At 40.4% G+C, this 22,902-nt stretch overlaps 2 protein-coding genes across 6 annotated transcripts in view; one reads left to right on the forward strand and one right to left on the reverse strand.

Annotated features, from left to right (window-relative positions):
• ANKDD1B (ankyrin repeat and death domain containing 1B) overlaps window positions 1–18,859 on the forward strand; it is a 31,360-nt gene extending 12,501 nt beyond the window's left edge. Inside the window, exons 6-15 of one of the 2 annotated variants that reach the window (XM_030005266.2) lie at window positions 630–728; window positions 2,361–2,459; window positions 4,282–4,380; window positions 5,287–5,385; window positions 6,981–7,079; window positions 9,710–9,808; window positions 12,557–12,652; window positions 16,215–16,413; window positions 17,145–17,276; window positions 17,596–18,859. In XM_030005266.2, coding sequence (XP_029861126.1) covers window positions 630–728; window positions 2,361–2,459; window positions 4,282–4,380; window positions 5,287–5,385; window positions 6,981–7,079; window positions 9,710–9,808; window positions 12,557–12,652; window positions 16,215–16,413; window positions 17,145–17,276; window positions 17,596–17,654 — 1,080 coding nt within the window. In that variant the 3' untranslated portion in view covers window positions 17,655–18,859. Of the gene's footprint in view, window positions 1–629; window positions 729–2,360; window positions 2,460–4,281; window positions 4,381–5,286; window positions 5,386–6,980; window positions 7,080–9,709; window positions 9,809–12,556; window positions 12,653–16,214; window positions 16,414–17,144 lie in introns of both variants that reach the window. The other variant, XM_030005263.2, reaches the window with a different exon arrangement.
• Window positions 18,860–18,944: 85 nt separating this feature from the next.
• The window catches only part of POC5 (POC5 centriolar protein), a 30,479-nt gene continuing 26,521 nt past the window's right edge, over window positions 18,945–22,902 (reverse strand). For all 4 annotated transcript variants that reach the window (XM_030005268.1, XM_030005271.1, XM_030005270.2 and 1 more), the window contains 3 exons: window positions 22,108–22,221; window positions 21,040–21,216; window positions 18,945–19,381 (listed from right to left, as the gene is read on the reverse strand). In XM_030005268.1, the coding sequence (XP_029861128.1) occupies window positions 19,232–19,381; window positions 21,040–21,216; window positions 22,108–22,221 (441 nt within the window). In that variant the 3' untranslated portion in view covers window positions 18,945–19,231. The remainder of the gene's footprint in view (window positions 19,382–21,039; window positions 21,217–22,107; window positions 22,222–22,902) is intronic.

Below are 22,902 nucleotides of genomic sequence, written 5' to 3' on the forward strand. Positions count from 1 at the left end.
TTCCATTTAACATAGGCCACTATCGGGTAGTGTCTGACCAGTGGTATGGTTTTATGTCAAGATAACTTTCTGTAGTTGAGTTGCAAACAGTTGGAAAAGTTTTTCTTAGTTTAACCACCACCAAAAAACCCCCCATAATGTACAGCACTAAATTCGGGCCTCCTGGATGAAACTTCTGAGATATGGTTGTTCTGGTCTGTGCTTGCAGAATTCAGATCAAACATGTTACGTCATGGAAATAAATCTTGCAACTCCTTTACTGCCTGTTTCTGAGCATCCTCAGACTTTTAATAACACAGTTCTTTTGATAAATATTTTCATACTGAGAATAATTAAGAATTAAATATTTTGAGCACATATTCCATCTTGTTACCATTTCTGAAGACTTTTCAAATATATTCTTCAGGGTATGCAAGATGTGTAATCTGTTTTTTTACACTAACTAAATATTGCATTTTTTTTTAATTCTTACTCTTTTTGTGTATATCTACTTTTTTGTTGATCTACTTAGTCATACAATTTATAAATTTTTATGCGGAGTACACATATGCATACCATGTATCTAGTAACCAGAAGCAAAGTATTTTTACTTCAATAACACCGTGCTTCTTTCCATAATTGTTTTCTAGAAAGGTAAAAAGCCATTTCTTCTGGCATCTGAAAAAGGCCATGTTGACATGATAAACAATTTGATTACTCTGAAGATGTTTACATCTGAAAAAGATAAGGTAAAGGTTTTTTTTTCCACAGAAGTACTACTGAAAATGTGCTTGTGAAAGGTTACTTTGTTTCAGTGTAATTACTACGCAACTAAGTAATGTGAATAAGCTGTACAGACTTCACAGTGCCAGTAGTGATATATATTGGACCAACAAATATACAAGGATGATTTTTCAGTAATTAAGGGAAGACAGTGGGACTTCTGGTCTTATTGCTGAGAGACTTTTCATACACACTAATAATTCATGTAAAGCAAGACTAGCATAGGCTGTCTGTTGGGAGAAGTGGGAAAGTCTGGTGATTAAGGTGTCGGCCTCTGTACTTCTATTTCCCAGTTTTTCACTCTGCTTGGCTGTGTCTGTGTGTCACTGCTAAGTCCTGGATGATTAATTTTTTGAAGGTGTTTAAATACTTCAGGATGCAAATAAGCACCTATGGGGATTTTTCAGAAGTGCCTTAACACTTCAATCTGATTGAGTTTGCTTTTGACACTGCATTTTAAGGTATCTAAGTAACTTTCAAAGTCCACCCTTAAATTTCCTTACTCCTTACTCAACTATTTGTGGAATGAGCAAATTGGTAGTTCTCTGCATCTGTGGCATTGCAAGGATAAATACATTAAAAATTGTGAAATGGCGAGATACTGCATTTATAGAACCCTGTAAGTAAGCACCCAGGAAGTGATGGTGGTTTTTTGGTAGTTTAAAAGCTGCAGTGCAACCCAGAGCTCTGCTGTGCCTAAGCAGTTTGTCAACAGAGGTTAAAAGACAGTGTTCTCCCTGACATATAACAGGCTGAAGGGGTAAACAGCAATGATGGGAGGCAAATGCTGTGATCCTACAGAGTAAGTAGGTAAGAAGCCAGGACAGAAACTCATCTACTCGGTCATTAAGAGCAAGCACACTGTAGCCATAATTTTTAAAAAGGATTTGAATTTCCCCATGCTCCAGCCCCCCAAGTGCTGTGAATGAAAAGCTGTTCATTCAGAAATGAGGGTCCACTCTGAGGGTTAGGATTCTTCTCCTAATTTCCAGCTTCAGTTTGTTTTTAGCCAGTTTCATACTTTTTCTTGTGCCAGCATTGTCTTTTAGCTCAAAACCTGCTGCTTTTCCTGAACTTGCTCTTTGTTTTTATTTGCTTACTGTTGTGGTTTGGTGGTTGTTTTTTTTTCATTAGCTAGTGAGAAATTGTGCCGATGGTGAAGGAGTTTGAAGATTGCGATGTTGGCATCAAAACCACTACAAGTTTCTATATACTTACCCTGGTTTTGGCCATTAATCTTTAAATCAGTGATCTTGGCAGGCTGATGTAGTCGCCATCCTTGTAGGAACCGGAATCCAAAGTTTTCTTCTGATTCATTCTTTAGGAGTTAGAATTGTAGGTCTTTTCACCAGTCATACACTGCAGTTTTCAGAATATGAGACAGCCAACTAGACCAGCAAGGTCATGTCTGTGTATATGTGAAAAGGCCCCTTTCAGATTAGTCTGAATCTTGGAACAAGCTGTGTGGATCTGCCTCGTTCTCCTTGTATGTAAAAGAGAGATGTATGTAAAATACCAAAGGCTTTGTGTTGGTTTTACTTGATGTTTTGACTTTATTCTGGGTTTAAATAGATCTTATTTGACATTTTAATTTCAAGGAGGGAAATACAGCATTGCATCTAGCAGCCAAAAATGGTCACACTGAAGTTGTGGAAATTCTGCTCAAACAGTGGGAGGAAATAAATGACCTCAATCAGGTAAGAACACAGAAACTACTGAAAGAGATAGAGATTTGAAAAATCAACTCAGAAATAATATTTTAAAGGAATAAATGTTGCACTGTGTAGACTTCATTAGTTCTGTTGCTTTTCTAGTACCTTTGCATCCTGTTTCCATGTCCCTCCTCCAATAAATTCAGCTCCATTAACTCCTTCAATGTCTCTTCCTCTGTCCTCTATTCCTCACACAATGGTGTCCCCTCTGTCTCACATGCCCTTGCATAACAACTGCTAGTAGGGAACAGAGGAGGGCCTAACCTCCACCTCGCTCCATGTCCTCCAGCATTTCTGGCCACATGATCCCGTTCCTTTTACCATCTCTGTTGCTTTTCAGGCTACTCACTGAGCCAGTTCAACATGCATGCCCAGCACATACCATCACAGGCACCTCAGCAAAGAGGTCTCAGATTTGGACCTTGTTCATCTGATCTCAATTGACTGCACAGAATTGGCTGCAGACACTGCCTACTCACTTTTTCTTTGCCGGGTTAGTGGTGGTGAGCTCGGCCAGCATATTCATGAATTGCATATTAGCTGTGAAGGTCGTATCCCTGAGTTGATGCACTCATGAGCTTAATTTTAAGGCTTAAAGTACAGGTGGAGGAGGGAAATGCACACTAACTACTCAACTCGGTGTTCTGCTTTGCAAAGGGTCCTTGTGTCTTCTGCTTCTTCTGTGGGGCAGCTGGAATGAACTGGGCAAGTTAATTCACTTTGTTGGGGACTGGCATGCTCACTGTGGGAACCTGCTGTGTGGTTGGTTGATGGTCTGTTCTGCTGGCCCAGTGGGCAAAATGAGTGAGGGACACCCATTCCTACCCAAGGCCCTCCTCTTCCTTAATCAGCAACAGATTTATGGGTTGAGGAGTTCTCTCTTATCCAGCTTGTCTGTTACGTCCAGCTATGCAAGCTTTGAGGCATACGAGCCCCTTTGAAATGTTCCCAGGCCTTGTCTAACAATGTTGCTTCTGCACACAAAGCTTGTACTGCTTGTGCCCCTGCCTTGCCTTGGCTAATGGTATGAACTTCCTGCCAAGCTGGAGATGTTCTGGTCAGTGGATAAACAGGTATCTCTTTCCCCAGCATGAGCAAAGCACTAAAATATATTAAGTTGACCAGAATAATGGTGGCAGGAGTTTAAGCAAAGTAAAACCAGGATTTATTGATGTCTCTGTGAATGCTGAAACTTCAGAGTAACTTTCAGTAAACTTTAGTGTATTTTAGGAGTTGAGAAGCAGGGATTAGATCATTGTGCAGCTGATTTAACTTATTTTATAGACTTGCTGTGGAGACATGGAGACTTTTGGGGGTGAGAAGATTTGAAATAAATATGCAATGGGATATTTCTGCTAAAAGTTCTCCTTACAACTAGCACTAGAGTTGGTAATTCATCAGAAATCCATGGCATTGGACTGACAGGAATTGATGCTTATGGTATGTGCTAGCATGCTAGTGGTGTTGCCTGGTGTTGAATGGCAGCAACTGCTACCCACCATCTTTCTTTCTGTGCCTGTTGCTAGCAAACTTCTTTGAAAAGAGCGCAATTAATATTTATGAAAGTCGTCTGTATCGTAAACTTTACCATACATCTGTCCACATAAATGTCATCTGTCACTTAAGTGGTGGTGAGTTTCCATTTCATTTAAGTGTTAATCTAGGAGCAATCAGGTTGTGTTCTCTTGTGACCATCTCCCCTTTTCTGTTGAGCTGGACAAGTCTGATTGAGCTAACCTGTTTTGTGTCACAGCCTTATAGTCACGTGGCTTAAATTGGAACAGACATTTTCTCTCTGTTGGTCTAGAGCGGAGAAACTCCATTTTACTTGTCTGTTGAAGGAGGTCATGAAAAATGTGCTGAAGTCCTACTGGAAGCAGGGAGTGACATCAATGTTTTAACTCAAGTATGTACACAGTATCCCACTAGCACACAGGTACTGGGACATCCTGGGCTGTGGGGGAGACCTTATCTTCTCTTTTCTTTGTGTACTAACAGTATATTTGCTCTGCTTATTTTTATGAAATGGTAAAAAATTAAATAAAATAATAAAATAGAATTGGGAATGTAGAAACTACTAACAGAATAACACTGAAGTGGAAGAAAGATAGCATAGATTTATTTGACAGAGTACTGTGGTGGAGCTTTTTTATTTGCTGTATGACCAACAGTAAAACATATGACTAGGAAATGTAACCAACTAGCGTAACTGAAAATCCTCCTTTTGGGCAGCATATATGACTGAACTGATGACAAACCCGTTCTCTACATCTGGTTCCCAGACTCCAGTCCAGCTCACATCTATTGAATGGCCTTGGCTTGCCTGCTGTGAGAAGTTTATGATTCCAGCAGAGTGACAGCTTGTTTGTTTTAGCAGAATTATTAAGTGAAAATTTTCTATTGATTTATTTTTAGAAGTTTGTTAATGTGACTGTACTTGCTTGTTAAAGGTCAAACTGAACAGACTAGGAAACTTGATGGCATTGTCGTTGTCCATGGCACAGGATAGCTGACAATGGTGATTTATCTCTTTCGTAAGAGAGATTGAAAAGGACTATAGAATACTGGTGGTTTTAGCATGTTTGTTGTGATATAGTAAAAATGGGAAGTTCCTTCAGTATTTATAAAACCACATCGTGCTAACTGCTGATCCACTTCATTTTATATCATTTTATCAAAGGGAGATTTTTTTCGTGGAGGGGACAATAACACAAATTTAAATTAAAGATTATCCTATATTGATAGCTCTTTTTAGTACTGTTTTTCCAGCAACAAAAATGTAAGTTTTTGCTGTCTATACCATTTCTTTCAGAACAATAACAGTGCTTTGCAGATTGCAGTTCAGAATGGACATCTATCCTTGGTTACTTTTCTTATTGATAAGAATATTGACCTGGTTCCTAAACCCAAGGTGAGTGTATATCAGCATAACAGTTCTGCTGTTGTTTAGCCTGTCCTGTCTTTTATGGCCTTCCTTGGGAATTGAGACAGCTGAATGAGATTGACTAGTTCCTTAATTTTTTTTACTCTACATGTTATTATGTGGTTTATGGATGTTGGTTAGCAATATGTATGGACCTACAAAGACAAAGTCGTGTTGCACAAAACCAGTGAGTGCCTGGGGAAACTGGTGCAATATAGAGGTGGCCCAGCTAAGCCACAGATGAGGCATTAGGAGAAGATAAGCAAAGTACCCTGCTTGAACTAAGCAGCAGTAATGCAGGCCTCCCTGTGTGCCATGGGCCAAGAGTTGACACTTGTGACTGATTTTGCATAAAGGTAAATAAAAGGTAAATAAACACTTCAGTACTTTTACCCTCTGCACTCAAAGCATGTGCCTTCAAAATCTGTATGCCACCATTCCTTGGGGTTTAAAAAGAAAGAGGTATTCCTAATATTCAAATCTTGTCTCAATTTAGATATTACAGTTTTTGTTGCATTTGAGATTTTCTGTGAATAGGAAATTATTTTCCACTTCTACAGTACAGGTTGAAAAAAGAATCTGGGCTTTGTGACTTCTCTGCCATGATCACTGGGCCTGTTGTGTAATGTTATCAAGGAAGAACAATTTATGATGTGCTTGAAATTATTTATTTTAAAGGTCAGGCAGTTATTGTGCTGCTTGCTCTCATTGGCTTTCTGTAGCAGAAGCAACTCATAAAATTGTAGCTTACGTTTTGGAAATATTTCCACTGCAGCATTTCATAAGGGCTTGCTTTATTTTTCTGTAGCCCTGAAGAAATGGCTGTGGTTTATAAAGACACTAATGACCTAGTGTCTGGCACCCACGAATAGCACTGGTATGGAATTTTTCTTTAGCTGCATTTAACAAGAAACCAATGAGTCACAGGTTCAACATACAAAGCAATCTTGCCAATCTAACGGTTGGATTGTGACTGCTGCTGGATGTGTGCCCGAGTTATTTTAATAAATAATCACTCAAATAAAAACCCTTAATTTCTTTCTAGCTGTAATATGCTTTTATAAATATGACAGCAAGTCAGTTTAGTATGAAGAATATTTCCAGCAGCTATACGAGACAAGAGTTTATTTCTGGAAAGTAGATTTTGACATCTGTCTACCCAGTACAGAATTCATCTGTCTCCAGCCTATTCAACTAAGGGCAAACCCAATTTTCTGAGGGAACAGAAACATTATTGTAAGCTCTTTATTGTTAGCCAAGGGTAGCAGCACATCCCGGTATGGACACGTAAAAGGAGTGCCTTGCTGCGTTCCTAAGTGGTGACACACTGACACACACCCCATGCACTCAACATTTCCAGATTTCTCAGCTGTATTTGTTTACCTGCTGCTGTAGGTGTTGCAGGAGCAGGCTAGCATCTCTGGCATAACTCTGCACCTCAAGGTGTGTTTCCTGCACTCTTGAACCTCTGCTAGAGCACATCGCCTTTGCAAGGGGCGGATTTTAAGAAGAACCTTTTTCTTGTTTGAATGGACTTCTAATAATGTATCCAAGTATAATAGCTTATTATTTTCCCTCCACAGCAGAAGAACTCCCCTCTCCATTTAGCAGTCATCAATAGTCATCTACCAGTAGTAAAAAGCCTCTTGGATGCCAATCATGATATAAACTCCCTAAATCACGTAAGAAAAAACTGGGAATTAGCATAACTTTGCCGGTAAAAAGGAGATTATGTGGATTTTGCTTGAAATAATTTTTTTTGCCTTATGAGCTCAGGGTACAAAAAAATAGGAAGGAAGAGGGAGTTCCCTCCTTATCTTTTTGCATGTGTGCATGTGTATTAGTCACTGGTACATGCTGTGCTAGTATTGTTTGTGCAAGATAAGGATAGCAAAATGCTATATACTCAGAAAATATTTGGATTAATTTATTGTTCGAGTGTTACAATTCATGCGTAATAAATGACTGAAATGTCTCAACAGTATTGATCTCAGAGTGAAACCCAGTGCAGAGTGTCACTTGGCTGGGATGGAGTTAATTTTTTTCACAGCAGTCCCTGTGGTGCTGTGTTTCCTATTTGTGACCACAGCAGTGCTGGTAAGGCACCAGTGTTTTAGGTGTTGCCGAACAGTGGTTGCACAGCATCAAGCAAGGCCTTCTCTGTTTTGCGCTCTGCTTCCCCCTGGGAGTAGGCTGGAAGTGCACAGGGACTGGGAGGAGACACAGCCAAGCAGATGACCAGAGCTGACCAAAGTGATGCTCCACACCACACAACATCACACTGAATAATGAGGTCACAGGTCTCTGTGGTGCAAGTGTTAGCATGTTCGGCTGTTAACTGAAATGTTGGTCGTTCCAGCCCACACAGGGATGCTGCCATCTGTTTTCCCCACCTTTACCAAGAATCTTTGGCCTCTGCTTGGTGCCGGTGGCCTTTGGAGGCCTGGTTGGTTGGGGGCCAGTTCCCTGTAGACCACGTCCACCACCACTAATCCCCTCAGGTACTGGATACCCTCCTCTGTGGAAGGCCACGTGATGCGTGTCAACATATTTACTTTGGTGCTGGCTTTCTTGATGCCTGTGGCTGTTATTGCCTCCAATAGCTTGGGATTTCACACCTGAACAGGCATGTAGTCCCAGGTCGTCGGTACAGCATTTGAAGGAGGGGAGCCTTGCCTGCCCCCATGAAACACAGTGACTTCTAATGCTGTGTTGGGGCCTGGCCCATGCCTAGTGAGCTGCCATCCTGTGCCTTCAAAAGAGGAAGAGGGTTTCCTGATCAAGGAGCACACAAGGGGACGCTGAGGTCTCTTGCTCTGAAGCCACCCATATGGACACTGAAAAGGTCACTCAATCTGAGGGCACACACCAGAGATCCAACCCTCAAATATAGTAGTTGCACCTGTACTCAAGAAGAACGGTGGAAGCAGATGTTGACTTGGTTAGTAAGAGAGGCAGCAGTTCCTGCTGCTTTCCCATTGATCATTTTATTGCTAAAGATTAATTTACACACATTTTTGCGGGACACAGAGGCTGTCATTTGTGGCTGGAGTCAAGTATGATGATAAGCTCTTCCGTCACATAAAATAGAGAATTTTGTAAACTTCTTGAACACATCTTTTAGAAATGTTTTGTGCTTTGTCTCTAGCTTGTCTAATGTTACCTACAATACCTACATAGATATCTCTAAATTACTGCAGAAAAGAAATTAGGATGTATTGTTGGGGAAAATTTGAAGTCATGTGACCATAATGTGTATTCCCAAAAGAGCTGATGAGAGGCTCTAATGTGGAACCCTGAGGCTGGTGTTTCTTGGTGTGTATGGTCTTAGTGTTTGACTCTGCAACCTTTAAGTTAAGTTCTAAAGGCCAAAAAAGTTCTCTAACCAGACCTACAGAATGTAGACTTGCAACATCAGAGAAGCACAGGCACAAACCCTTCAACTTAAAAGGATGCTGTGTCACATGAAACATGCTAAGGGACATGTCTAGATATGCAGGTCTTCCACAAATGACAACATACCTTATTTGCTGCTGCATTACACTCATAGACATCTGGAATTTCTTGTTCTAATATTCTGTAGAAGGTTAAATAAATAGGTTTTATTTGGGTACATGCAGTTGCATAGAGACTATACAACCCTCATTTCAGACCCAAAGGTTAGACTTGAAGCCGAATCCCCCTTTAGCTGTACTTTTTGTTAATGGTTTTTGTTTAATGCCTTTTTTTTTCCTCCCCCCCCCTTTTTTTTTTTTTTTTTTTTTGTGCATGTGTGTGTGTGGTTTAAGATTCACTGAATCCATTATGGAGCAGGTAGACTTCTGCTACATATCATTGCTTTGTGGCAGGGCTGGCTAACAAACCCTGCTGTGGTCGTGGCACAATGTACTGTTGAAAATTAGGGATGATCAGTTATCTTTGCATGAATTTCAGCAGGGAAAAGGTTACTTGAGAGGATAATATGGGTGGGGGTTGGCAGTCACGTGAAGCACTCTGTCCAAAACACCTTGTTTTAGAGGGAAGAGAGAGAGCTCATTAGGTTACAGTATGTTAGAGGGGCATGACAGCAACTTTTTCCTGAGCCAGCTGGAACTCCTGCCTGGTTTTCCTGCAGAGATCCCAGATGGTCTCTTGTTTGCCTGAAACAAAACTGGCAGGTAGATCACTCAAAAGTTAAACGATTTCATTCTGTTCAGTGTTTTCTTGCCAAGGCTGTCTTTTGTTGTGAATCTTCTTCAGATTCAGATTGTGAGCACTCTGCTTCTAAGAGGGAATTTGGCTTATTGTATTTATTTGGTGTCATTAATTCCAGAGGCAGGAAACCCCTCTACATCTGGCGGCTGATCTTGGCAATGTGGAGCTGGTGGAAGTGCTGCTGAAGGCAGGCTGCGATCTCAAGACCATGGATAAGGTAGATGGCGTTCCTCACACATGCAAGGATTATGTGATTTTATTTTTTGTTTTATAACCTTCTTCCCAGAGATGCAGAAAGCACTTGTTGCTAGTTGTCTTTCCTAGGTAAAGCTGTTAGTTGTTACAAAGAACGTCTCCTTTTAATACTGCTGTACCTGCAGCTTGCAAAGATCTGAAATGGTTTTAGTGAAGAGCTGTAAAACTTCCAAGCTCCGTACTTTAGGGGTAAACCCTGCTGCCAGAGACCTCTGATGGAAAAAAGGACTAGGCTTACGGAATGAAAAACAGCCTGTGGCTGTTGTAACTGTGCACCCGCAGCCAGGTTCACTGCCAGGAGAGGCAGAGGTACTGCCAGCTTCACTAATTGCAGCGATGGTGAGTTTGCCCTTTAGCACTCTGGGCCATCGGGAAATGATGGTGCCGCATCCCCGAGAAGCCGTCCCAGAGCCGTTCAGGTGGGTGCTTAGACCCTGTTGCTGATGTTCAGCCTGGAAAGACTGAGGCAAGAATGGCAATGGGTGGAAGAAGTACCAAAGCACAGAGTCTCTGGGGAAGTGCTTTTGAAAGGACAGAGTACCAAATCCAGTTTTTACAAATATTGCTAAATTACTGCAAGATTGAGCTTGTCTTTTTTATACTGTTACCACTATATTGATTTTCTGTATGACTGAATTGACAGATTTGATGTTTATCATGAGCAAAATCTAGCCCTTTAATAATTTCAAAAGTAATTTTCATGCACAAAGCCGTCCTGATGAGGAGTAAAGCTTAACAGACTAGGATTATCTCTTTTTTCCCTAGCCTGACGTGAGGCTTAGAGCTCTGAGTGTGGGTGACACGGTTGGTGTGTTTTGGGAGGCTGAGGTAAGTTGCTGCATTGCAGTTAAGCCTTCCCATTCAGAGTCATAAGCTAACCGGAGAGCTGCAGTTCTCATATGGGCTAACCCAGAATGAAATCTTGCCCAGTTTAGACAGTGTCTTAGCCATTGGAAAATTGTCTCTACCTATTCATATTCCAAGGGCAGGCACAGAAAATTACTTCTTCTTGCCTGTTTTGACCTTAAGCACCTGCAAGACTTTGGGCTGGATAGTACCCTGGTTATTACAGCAGTGTTGACTGTTCAGGGCATGTTATGAGAATATGGCTCTGAGCCAGCACAAGTTCTGTCACCTTTCTGCATTGGTTTTATTTCTTGGAGTAGCTTTTCCCTTGCCTGTTTGCTGCATGACCCCTGAGGCCATGCCGCCACTGGGAACGTTCTCAAGTACAGCCCTCTTTGAACTGAATTGGTGCTGAGATGCCAAAAATGTTCCCGTCCTTAACGAACAGTAGGCAGGAAAAAGGGGAGCCTGCTTCAATTGCACAGTGTTTTCCTGCCCTCCATGCTCCAGCAGCAAGAGTCCTCAGTCTCCAGGACATGTCATGCATCTGCATGAGTTGCAAGCTGTTACAGCTCAGGAAATGCTCTCTCGGGAGCTCTTCCTTCCTCCCACCTGCAGATATAATTGTCGTTGTTTGTGATTGATAGTGCAGGGAGTGTTCCCTGTGTGCAAGACTGCCATGCTACATGTGCGCACAGGATGCCAGCAGTGTCTGCACTAGCACAGGAGGCCAGAAACACCCCCTTTTTCCACCCCCTCCACCTCCCTGCGAAATGCAAAGCACCTTTCCAGAGGTGGGACCCAAGGAGCCCTTGTGGTCTCTGGACTCTTCACATATAAAGTTTGTCTATGCTATAAAGATTTTATGAAATGTAAATTCCTTAGCTTCCAATACGATGCTTTTCTAAAAACAGGCTAATTAGGATGATTTTGAGCAGAGCCAGGAGCTAGAATGCAAAAGATATATATTAAGGAACTTTATAATAGCTGGAGAGTTGAAATGCCTTATAATTTAATTACTGAACCTTCTAATTAAGGGGTTGGCTTCTTTTAGGTCTAATTTTCTAGAATGCCTAGCACTTGATATGTGGAGAATGCCCTGAATATTTAAATTTGAGGCAGTTCCACTCAGCACAAATCTGCTGAAAATAGACAATTGCAGAGAGAACTCTGTAGAGCCACCAAGATGCCTTTGCATCGAAGTGCTGATAGCAGAGATGGGTTCCGGTAGACTGAGCAGTCCTCTGCAGCTGGAATTAAAGCAATGGTTTTTAATTCCTTTGCCTGTACTACTTGTGAAACATCACCTTCAGTTGTGCTCATTTTGGTTATCATGAGAAAGTCATTCCCACACCTTCTTTTCATTCTGTGAGCCAGCTTCTCTTACAATCCAGAACAATACGCAGGTTTGCCCTTAAACTTGGAGCTTTCCAACTTTGCCAGCCTATCCATCTGAAATGCCAGTTTAACCATACCATGGAAATGGACTGTATTTGTGGTAGTTTTCAGCCTATGGATGCCTGGGCTTGCACGAACCTGGAAGCAGTGACAGGAGAGCACAAGCTGGTATGAAGTATGCAGCAGTCTGAGTGCAGGAGGTTTCTGAAAGCAGCTGTACCTCACCAGAAATTCTTTAGGGGGAGTTCAGTGTGGTGAAAAAATTGACCACATTTGGGCTGAGGGGGTACAACTCATACAAAGCATAGAACTTTGATTGTAGCTACTCTGAAGCCATAAAATTATAGCAGTAAGTTTTCTTGAAAAAAAGGGATAGGGCTCTGTAAACAAAGCTCCTGTGTTTCTTCTATGATATACTTCTCCTCCTACATATGAGATAATGTTCTGATACACACTCTGCTTTCAGCATGGAAAAACTGCACTGGCTGTGGCATCAAGGAGCAATCACGCCCTCATTGTAGATATGATCATTAAAGCAGAAAGGTATTATGCCACAAAACAGGTAAGAGACATCTTTCATTACACTGAGGATAACTATAGTAGAAGAGCTGATTCTGATCTTGAAGTGCCTTTTGCCTGAGGTGGTTCCTTTTGACGGGTTGCAAGACTGGCCTTGATAAATTGAGGTTAGGATTGGGAATGGGAAGGTCTCTACCCCATCTGGGTTTTATTCCTGACTAGCTGCAAAATTGTAGGCAGACCTTACCATTTTCCTGCATCGTGCTCTACACACAGAGATAAAGGGGTGGAGAGAGATTCTGACCCAAATTCAAGCTGTGCTATCAGCATCAGGGCTGGGATGACCTGAATCCACGTTGAACCCTCTGTCCTTTGGTACAGCAAAATCTCTTTGAAAAATGGAGGAATGCAAGTGTCTGTCACTACCTTGCTAGTAAGGGCTCAGCTGCTTTGGCAGGAGCTCCCTCTTCTGTTTTATGTGTGCTAATTATAAAACGCAATCAATGAAATGGGAAAGAACCAGGCAACAAGTGTGAAGGACACAGCTTAGATTGACCTCAGATTGTCTGAATTTCTAGCCTTCTTTCCCTAGTTGTTATTTAAATGTAGGCTGTTTAGTGATGGCCCTCCCTAAAGGGCTGAGAGTCAGATATGTTAAAGTGTAGATGACAATTATTTTGGCCTACGTTGACTATCCCACTTCATTTATGAATCTGTACGGGCTTTACAGGTGGTAAGTGTCTGAACAAGAAAAGCTAAGCTTAGTACCTCTTAAAATCAAAGGAGTATTTCGAGCTGGGCTGCTGGTAAGTTGCATTCTAGAGATGTCCCTTGAAATTCAGACCCAGCCCAAATGGGTCTTGAAAATTCAGGATGTCTCATGTCACAGGGTCTTAACTGGGACCATTTAGAATTCTGAGAAAGTTTATTCTGTCAATGACAGTTGTGGCAATGAGCCACAAAGAACCTGCTATACCTACATACTTGATGAAAGGGAGGTATTTCATAGGATGGTGAAGGTTCATTTTAGGGCATATTAATGCTCCATAAACCAGTCTTGTATTGGCTTGCTCACTTTTTCTTGTTTGGAGCCATAAGTTGATGTGGGCTCCCTGAGAATTGATTAAATTTGCTGGGTTTTGACACAATGCAGTTTACAATCCCCAAGCTCTCGCAAATACACTGTTTGTTTACAGACTGGTCCTGGTGCAGCAGTAAAAGACATCTCTTGTAGCATCCATCATAAAACCTGCAAGAAGGAAGATGCTAACACAATTTATTTATTTAGAGCAAGTAATTCTGTAAGCACCAGAGCTAGCAAACTGGGGCCTGGTGAAAGGAATTCACTTGACTGCTAGCTTTTGCGCTCTCATTGCTGAGCTGCCACACAAATCTGTGACTTCATTCTCATTCCTGCTTCCTGCTAGGGAGTGTTTGTTTTGCCAAGTTAGCCAAGTGCCTCCTGGGGCTGTATAAGCATACTGTTCCTGCCTGAGAGCAGGCATATCAATTAGCTGGTCTTTTACCATCCCACTCTGGCCCTGCATGTCCAAATCCATGACACTTAATCTTACAGGGCATTGTGCTGGTAAATAACAGATCTAGATTAATTATCATGAAAAACACCTCCACAAACTCCCCGTGTTATGCATATTTGATTTGCATCAGTTCACCTGGAGTTGTCAGGTACATTACTATTTCTTTTGTCTTAAAGGGGAATTAGAATTGAATTTATCTGTTGCCAGAGAAGACATGACAAGTCTGACAGGAGTGAGCCTGTAATGCTCCTAACCTCTTGGCATTGTTTACTGAATTGCCTGAGGAGAAGAAAAGATGTTTAAGCGGACAGTTTTCTACAAGAGCTCCACAGATGTTGGGAAACAGAAACATAAGTGTTTGTATCCCATTACCTGAAGCTAAGAGCATAGCCTTTGGGAGCAGCTTAGATCTTTACAGTTATGGAATATGATGTTGTTGAGGTGGTGTTACCATATATGAAACTACAGCATTTTGAACCATTATTGTAAGAACTGTCCTTCTGTTCCATGGAGCTGACATCATCCGTGAAGAGCCATTAGTTACAAAAGGAAATGTCATGTTGCTGTGAGGAAGCGCACATGATACTAATGTGTATGAGTGTGTCTTGTTCTCTCTGTTTACCCTTTTTCCTATTTACTGCTTCTACCCAACCCTTCCCTATCATTGCCCAGGCTGGTTTTGACTGGATTTGAGGGCTGCTGTTACTGTCCCACCCTACCATTGCCTAGACACACAATTAACGGCAAACAGAAGTTGTGCTGCAAAGGGAGGAGAAAAAAGGGGGAGGGTTTGTTGGTCTGTCTGCTTGTGGGTTTTTTGTTGGTTTTGTTTTTTTAAACCTCAGAAGAGAAACACTGAACCAGGGAGAGCCTGAAACTGTCCTGCAGAATGTCCTAAACTTCACCTTGCATGTGTCAGGAAGCATGAAATAAGTCTGCAAAAGAAAAATTAAATCAAACATACAACAATGCTTAGCTACTGAACTAAGATTTTTTTTTTTTCCTTGCAAGACTCTCATAAGGTTATGAAATAACCCTGTTGTATTTTTCTGAATTTACTCTGGAATGGAGTATTTTATGCTTAGCATGTTTTAAAATGTGGCATGCTGCCATTTCCTTTTTTGCTTAATATCTGCTTTCTAATCTTGTATCAACTTCCTGAAGATATTTTTCACTTTGGAGACTGATTTGAAAGAGGAATAGCATGCAAACAAAATGAAATATAAAAGTAGTTTGAGCTTACCTACACTAGGAATGAGGCTTTTCCCTGGGCACCACTCAGCTAGGCCTGAAATCACTGCTAGATGCGGCTTTTGCAGAGGTGCCCAAACAACAAGCAACCCCATCACTCCTGTTTCAGGTGAGCCATGCATACGGTAGCAACATCACTTTTAATCTGGAGGGTAAAAAGCTTGTGGGTTTGGTTTCTATCTGATTTTGCTCATGCAGGCAATAGAACTAGATCCAGGTTCAACATGCATGTGCTTATTGGTGCTTAGACACTTTGCTAAACAGGGCTCTGCATGCTAAACCCAATGGCTCATGCTGCCATTGAATGACCTGGTAGTGCCTGCATCAGCCAAGCAGAGATGGGAACAGCTTGAACAAGCACCACGCTGATGGTGCCTAGCCTCTTCCCAGGGAGAGGCTGGTACTTCGAGAAGCAAGAGGAAAGAGTAAGAACTCTGGTTGAAACCCAACCATGTTCAAAATGTGACATATAAAGTAGATAGAGCCAAGGAGCACAGCTGTGCTGGTGTGCTACTTGCTGTTATTTGCTGTTGTGTATCAAGTGCCAGAGAAAGTGGTTTATTTTGCATTTAACTTAGTAGGACATAGCAATAGACACAGGAGGGCTTTGTTTCTGTTCTAAGACTGTAATAAAACCACCCAAGCTAAGACAACTTCCGAAGAGCTCTACTAGCCAAACACGGTTCCTTTACCTGCAGAGAGCAAATCACTTGTCAGTAGCTACATATGGCTGGTTGTACAGGACACAGAGTTCACTGCTCACTAAGCAAAGGTTCCTAGCTTCATTATAGAATTTATCATCTGCTTTTTTTTCAGGAACATATAGCTCATAGTGATGATGGGTCAGACTTCGGCTTATCCTTCAAACAAGATCATAGTACACAGACCAAGCAAATCCGTTTCTCCCTTTGGAATCTAGCATACAAACAGTTAAAACCCCAGGAATGGAAAAAACTGGCCCTGTTCTGGAAGTTCACGGATGAACAAATTAAAGCTATTGAAGAACAATGGACAGGTAACAGTATCTGAATGGCTAGACATAATATATGAGCTATAAAAACCACATGGTAGAGTTGCTTTTTAAACTATGTGAGCATCACAGATACACACTGGGCACAGTGCTCTTATTCAAGTTATGAAAAAGAGCAGTGAATGGATACAAGCCTTGTTGCTCGTTCCTGGGAAGTGGTGCTGTAGAAGTACAGGCCCCTTCTGTTCTCCCTTTGCCTGAAGGAACCTTCATCTCTGGATATCAAAAACAGGAGCAGTAAGCAGCATGGAACAGTCTTGCAGGTCATGCTGCAAATGAGGACCTGGGGAACCTCGTGACACCCGAAGATCTTGTTCATGCTCTGCTCTGTCTTCACAGCTGCCATGAAACAGCAGTTTATGGTTTCAGGCATCTCAAGTGCTGGGAAAGCAATACTTCTACAGCATGCATTGTACTTGTTTACTACTACTCCAGGGTATATTTCCACATGTTGAGGAAAAATGAAAGGAAAAAAATAATTTTAAGCTGTATTAGCTTTTTCCTCCCTTTACAGTAGCCTTAGGATAAAACTAGAATTTTTGTTTGTTTTAATTTTTAACCTCTGTAAGTCTCAGTCTTCATTCTGCTTCTAGGTGAGAAAGGAACTAAGAATACATGAGTAGGTTTTAAAACCTCTGGGAACATTAAAAGGGCAAAAGCACAAAATACACTGTTTCCAGGCTATGGAACAGACAAATGCTTTGTGTATTGCACAGGGATAAAAAGTTATAAGGAACATGGAAACAGAATGTTGCTGATATGGTTACATGGTATATTGCTGGCTCATCAGAATCCCGTCAAGCATATATATGAAGACCTGGTGGAAGTAGGATTTCAACCTGTAGCTGGTAAGTTGTTACAGAGCACATACACTGTCCTCTGCAAGAGGATCGTGTGGTGCCGAGGTCCTTGCTGGTGGTGGGAAGGTGTGACCCTGGCGGAGCTGGAGGACACTCTCTTCCTTTCTGGGACTGCCCTTGCTGGGTGGTGAGGTTGCTTGAGGAGAAGCATTTAAGCGAGACTTAAGATTTCTGAAGGAAGGTAAAAATGTGCAAACTTTGCTTCCCTCCTTTGCCCTGCAAACATGGTTGAAATGTGATTGGCCATCCTTCAGTTACGTTAGTCTGGCCCTGTAAAAAGCAAGCATTTTCTTCTCCTACTTTGCAGAGAAGATCAGAGCTGCAAGTAGCACTGACGTGGACTCCAGAAAATGCGCGATTTCGTGACTTCATCAATAAACCATAGCATATATGATGGAACTGCATGCCAGATGGAATTGTGTGACTTTTTCCAAGCTAGAAGCACTTGCACTCCTGAAATATTGGTTAATTCTTTCTCCTATGCTTGCTATACAATAATTTAAAGAATTTAAGAGTGAATGGCTGGGTGCTAAGCAAGAACTACCGCCCTACAATTTCTACATCTGGCTTAACATTGAAACACTAATTCTGTATTGGAACTGCAAATTAAGCTATTTTGTGTTTGACATGAAATGCAAGTGAGATATTTTCTACATGAAAGAAATTAAATTTAGTAAGTGAAAATTATGTGTGTAAATCAACACGTCCAGAAATAGGTTGGCACCTGGCCTCATCTGGGATTCAGGTTTTTATTAAGCCTTGCTAAGATTATAGTGTTCCTATCTGAAGAGGGTTTTTCTCTTGTTTAATTAGTATTAGGATTAGCACAAGTCTGTCTTCTTCAGCGTTTGATTTATGTAGTGAAAATACACAAAAATGTCATGTCTAAAACCTTGTGTGGCTGCAGAATTTTCTATCATGGCACAACCTTGTATACATATTCAAAAAGAACTTTTGATATTTAATGCTTAACACATCTAGCAATTATTTACCTATTTCTTGTTCATGTCTAGAATTAATATTTAGTAGTGTCTTGCTGAACATGTTTAAAGGTTTTCTCATTATTGAATATATTTCATATGTGAAAAATTATGTAAAATGTTTATCTTTGTAGTCTTCTGTATAACAAAATAGCAATAGTTTTCTCATGTAATGGAATAATTGAATTGCCTTGTCTGTCTATATGTAGCTAGCATTATTTTGTACCGAATCTTATTGTTTGTACTAAAAAGATGATCTGTATCTTAGCCTAAAGTCTTACACCTAACTGCCCTCTTGCATGTAGCCTGTTTTGACATGGCTGCAGAGCATCATAAAAATATGAAGAACAGACTGGTAAATCCCCAGGTTTTGCAATCAGGGATCTAAGATAACAAATTCTTAGATACTGACAGGTATGCATCAAGTTCTGCAATGGAAAATGAGAATGTTTAACAATTTGATGGACTCGGTACCTCACCTGGCCCAAGTCTCACCCTGGGTATGAAAGATACCACCCTGTAATTCTTCATATAGGTATGCTGTTGTAGGATATAATTAAAATGCATGTCAACTACACTTGGTTGCATAAGCAACTAAAAGCATATATAACAAAAATTAATTTTTGCTTTAAAGTAGATGTTAGTAACATTGGGACTAAGCAGATTCAGACAAAAATCACATTCTATCCTTTATTTAAAAGTGTGCAAAAGATTCCTTAAATAAAAAGTGTTTATCTTAATAAAATAAGTTCTCAAATAATTTGGAGGTAGAACATTTCAGGTTCTTTTTTTCCCCTCCAGATGTTTAGTATAAAAGCATTTTTACTTAAAAAAATTTTTTTTTCAGAAAAGGGTAAAAACATGATACATACTTTAGGCCTTAATACATCAAATCTAAAAAGACTGGGAAGAGGTTTATATTGTACCTTGGTAAAAACCCCCTCTGCTGAGAAAGATATTCACTCAGTCAACAACTTTTATTGACTGAACACTGGCATGAGTTTGGCCCTGAAGCATTCGCCCAGCTTGTCCTGCAGGTCTCACAGTGGTAGAACCAGAAGAATGGAGCACAGTTCGAGGATATTTAGCAGCAGTGGCTTGGGATATGGTTTGCTGAAAAGTAATCAGATACATCAAAACACTTAATGGTACAAAAAAATTCCCATTAAAATAGCTATAAGTGAGCTGTAGTTTAAACAGAAAGATGTGCAATCCAGCAAACTGAAATACACTTCTCAAAAAAAAAAAACCAGGTACTTTAACAGAATGAGTAATTTTTTTCCTTCCTTATCTGTAGTATACTTTTGAGAACATAAAGTGCTAAACTTCCAGTTAGCTAGATACCCTAAGCTTTTATCACCTCAATCTTATTTCAAGGTTAGTTTGTTTCATTTTTTTACCAAATTGTTCAGAATTTTCCTCTGTATTGCTAATTTAATCATGCCAACTTTCCTTTTGAAGTTCAGTATTTGCTATGAGGAAGTCTCTGAAAGGTCTCTCGTCTCTGAAAGAAAAGGTTTGCATTTATTTAACAACAATGAATTTTCTCCCCCAAAACTAGCCACCTTACTGCAATAAACAGTAGTCATTCTTAATTAAAGAGAAATACTTCAGTTTGATTGACTTCCACTTAGGCATTTGTTTGCAGAAAGAACACATGTAATATATCTCTGGGACTGTCACATTTATTACATTTTTAGAAGTCAGGTTTTGGTACAGTAGTTCAGGTACTTATCACAAAATCTGAATCCAGAAATTGTTCTTAATGAAAGAAGTCTCACACCAAACCTCTAACCCCCTAAGGACATACAATTTAAATATTAATTTCTGCTTAGGAGCCCAAATTGTCAAAAGTTATGTGCAGCCTGCCACAGGGCTCCGATTCACCACACAAAATGACTGAAAGCAGAACATCCCTCACACAGACAGTTATCAGTATCTCCAGCTCACGTTAAGGGACCTGATGTAGCTCTGCTTGTTCTAGCAGTATCACTGAAGAGAAACTGGACTTTCGGATAGCACAGAGAAAATTCAGATCCTACTTTACATGTTAAAATATATATTAAAGAAACCTTCGACTGTTTCATACACCTCCAGTTAAAACAATTTTTTGCTCAGATTGGTCTCAGAGTGTAGCAATTGCCTAGGCCATTTAGGCCACTGTTTATAGCCTTCTTGTATGTTGCTTTCATACCCTATCAATGGACTTATTTCAGTGTTTTCTTCAGGATAGATGGGGGAGTAGGACTCAAAATACAACAAGCAGCAGGCTTAACAAATTTGATTGCCTCTGGACAGGGGTTTTACTTTTTGCCTCAATAATTTGCTACACTCAGCCTGTCAGGCTAATCTATATCTCTACCACCTCTGCTATCTACCACTACCACCTCTACCACTCTTCCTGCTATACACCATGAAGCTTGTCTTTAAACTGTGGTTGCATGGTGATGACACCAAGCATTGCTGTATCAACTGACCACTTCTACAAAGTGGAAGACTCACGGAAGAGCTGTCCAAGAAAGAGATGGCCAAGACTAAGATACCTGTGAAATAATTACTACAGAAACAAGACAAATAGATTAAAGTGGTAGTATTTACTCCCTCTCCTCACCAGTACCTTCTACCCAGCCCAAAGACAGTGCTGTTTGTTATTCTAAACAGGCCTCAAGTCTTAGCCTTGTCTAATACCTTTTCACGATAGTAATTTTTCTTTAAATTACTACCAGATGTGTTGTAATAAGAATACTGTTTAAAGCACAATTCTGACTTACCTGAGTGACTGGATGATGTTTTTCAACAATGATTGAACTCATGGGTGGAGCAACTCCCATCACGGCTAAACTACCATAAATTCTGTCTTTTTGTCCCATATCAGCTCGGCCCATGATTCGAGCAGTGATTGTTCTTCCTGCTTTCTGTTGAGCAGATGTTATTACTTTTGCCACAGGCTACAAATAAATTAAGTATTAGCTGGTAAAAAATTCTAAACACAATATTTACAGTGGTCTAGTATGTCTGCTTAGTTTTATCAGCCATGTGCCTAAACGGAACATGGGATGTTGCAGGTAATCCAGTTATGTTATATGGGACTGAATTTGCTCCACCTAGTTGCAACCTGTTTTGTTCTATCTTTTTCCACTCTTAAGTATGAGACAGCATTTCGAGCAAGTGACTTCTATCCTGAGGGGACTAAGGCTAATTTGACAAAAATGAAGCAGCATGGATAGTTTAGCTTTGCTTACTGGCTGCATACTTGAGTGACAGCTACAGGCGCTTCCATCACCCTGGAAAGCCTTTCTAGCAGTGACATAGCAGATACAAAAAAAGCTTCCGTGCAGTAAAATGCTGCATCTTTCTCTGACAGCTGGTAGCAAACTGTATCAGATGGGAGAAAGAAAGGAGAGCAATGCAGAAGACAGTGGAGAAAAGTAAAAAGGACAGTTTAGCAACAAATATGGAAGGGGGAATGAGAAAGACATTTCAAACAGCAGGATGCTAAAGCAAAGCATATTCTTTCCATAACAGAATGGTATCATGTGAAACACCAGTTGTTCCTGTTGTGCTATACGTAAGTGTATGTGCACTCTTCTAGTCTTCATTTTGCCACATTTCCCCGTCCCCTCCAAAAATAATTTAAAATTGCTTCTAACATAAATGGGTTTCTGTAACGTTAATGAGCATTTGCAAGCTAGTGTCTTCACTCAGCTATGTAACATCTATGGCAGTTTCCTCAACTACATACTTGTGTTCCTCTGAAAAATGCAGAAATAACGATACCCAAACTGATATTTGTTATAATTATGCCTTAAAAAAAAAAAAAGTTAATTTTAACATGTTACCAGTTTTTGAGTTGACGCCACACCAGATCCTGCAGCTGCGCTACTGACGATTACTGGAGAATCAGAATCTAGCCTGGTCTGAGAAGTGCTTGCATGACCCAGGTGGGTAGAAAACTGAATGAAACCAGAGTTTACAGAGAATGAGTATAACTTTCTAGAAAACACAGTTTTACTCTTCAGTAGTCAGTTTTTTCACTATTACAATTACACTTCTAAATTTAACTTCTTTGCAGATATTTTATCTCGTTTTACTGTTTTCTGCCTAATTTAAAAATACTTATCTAAAAATTGTAGAAACAGTGTGAATAACATTTGGTACTATTAGAATGAAAAATAAGGAGAGGGGCATGCACATCTTCTCTGTTCTAACCCGTACTCTAGCATGAAATTGTTTTACAGTGGCAACATCTTCAAGATGAATCCAGGCAGGTCCACAATGTCCAAGCTACTGGATAATGATCTGGCTAAGCTGACATGACAGGACAATAAGCTGAGTTCCCTCTGTGTCTATATATGTTACACTTTTAAAAAAGAATCTTCAAGTCAAGCCAGATTTTCTTCTTTTCAGATTATATTAAGCTCAGTTTTTTTGAAAAAAAACTCATTAACAGCTTTTTTTCCAGAAAGAATCTTAGAGAGCAAGTTCTGCTTATTATAGTGACCTTGTCTTCATTAGTTTAACACGTTTTCACTAAAATAAGAAACAGAGCTTAATGGAAGTACAGCAAGTCACAGCAGCTGTGCCCCAGTCACTTCATTTACACCATGCAGTCTGAACATAACCATAGCTTGCTT

Source organism: Aquila chrysaetos, chromosome Z (genome assembly GCF_900496995.4).
Source record: "Aquila chrysaetos chrysaetos chromosome Z, bAquChr1.4, whole genome shotgun sequence".
Lineage (NCBI taxonomy): Eukaryota > Metazoa > Chordata > Aves > Accipitriformes > Accipitridae > Aquila > Aquila chrysaetos.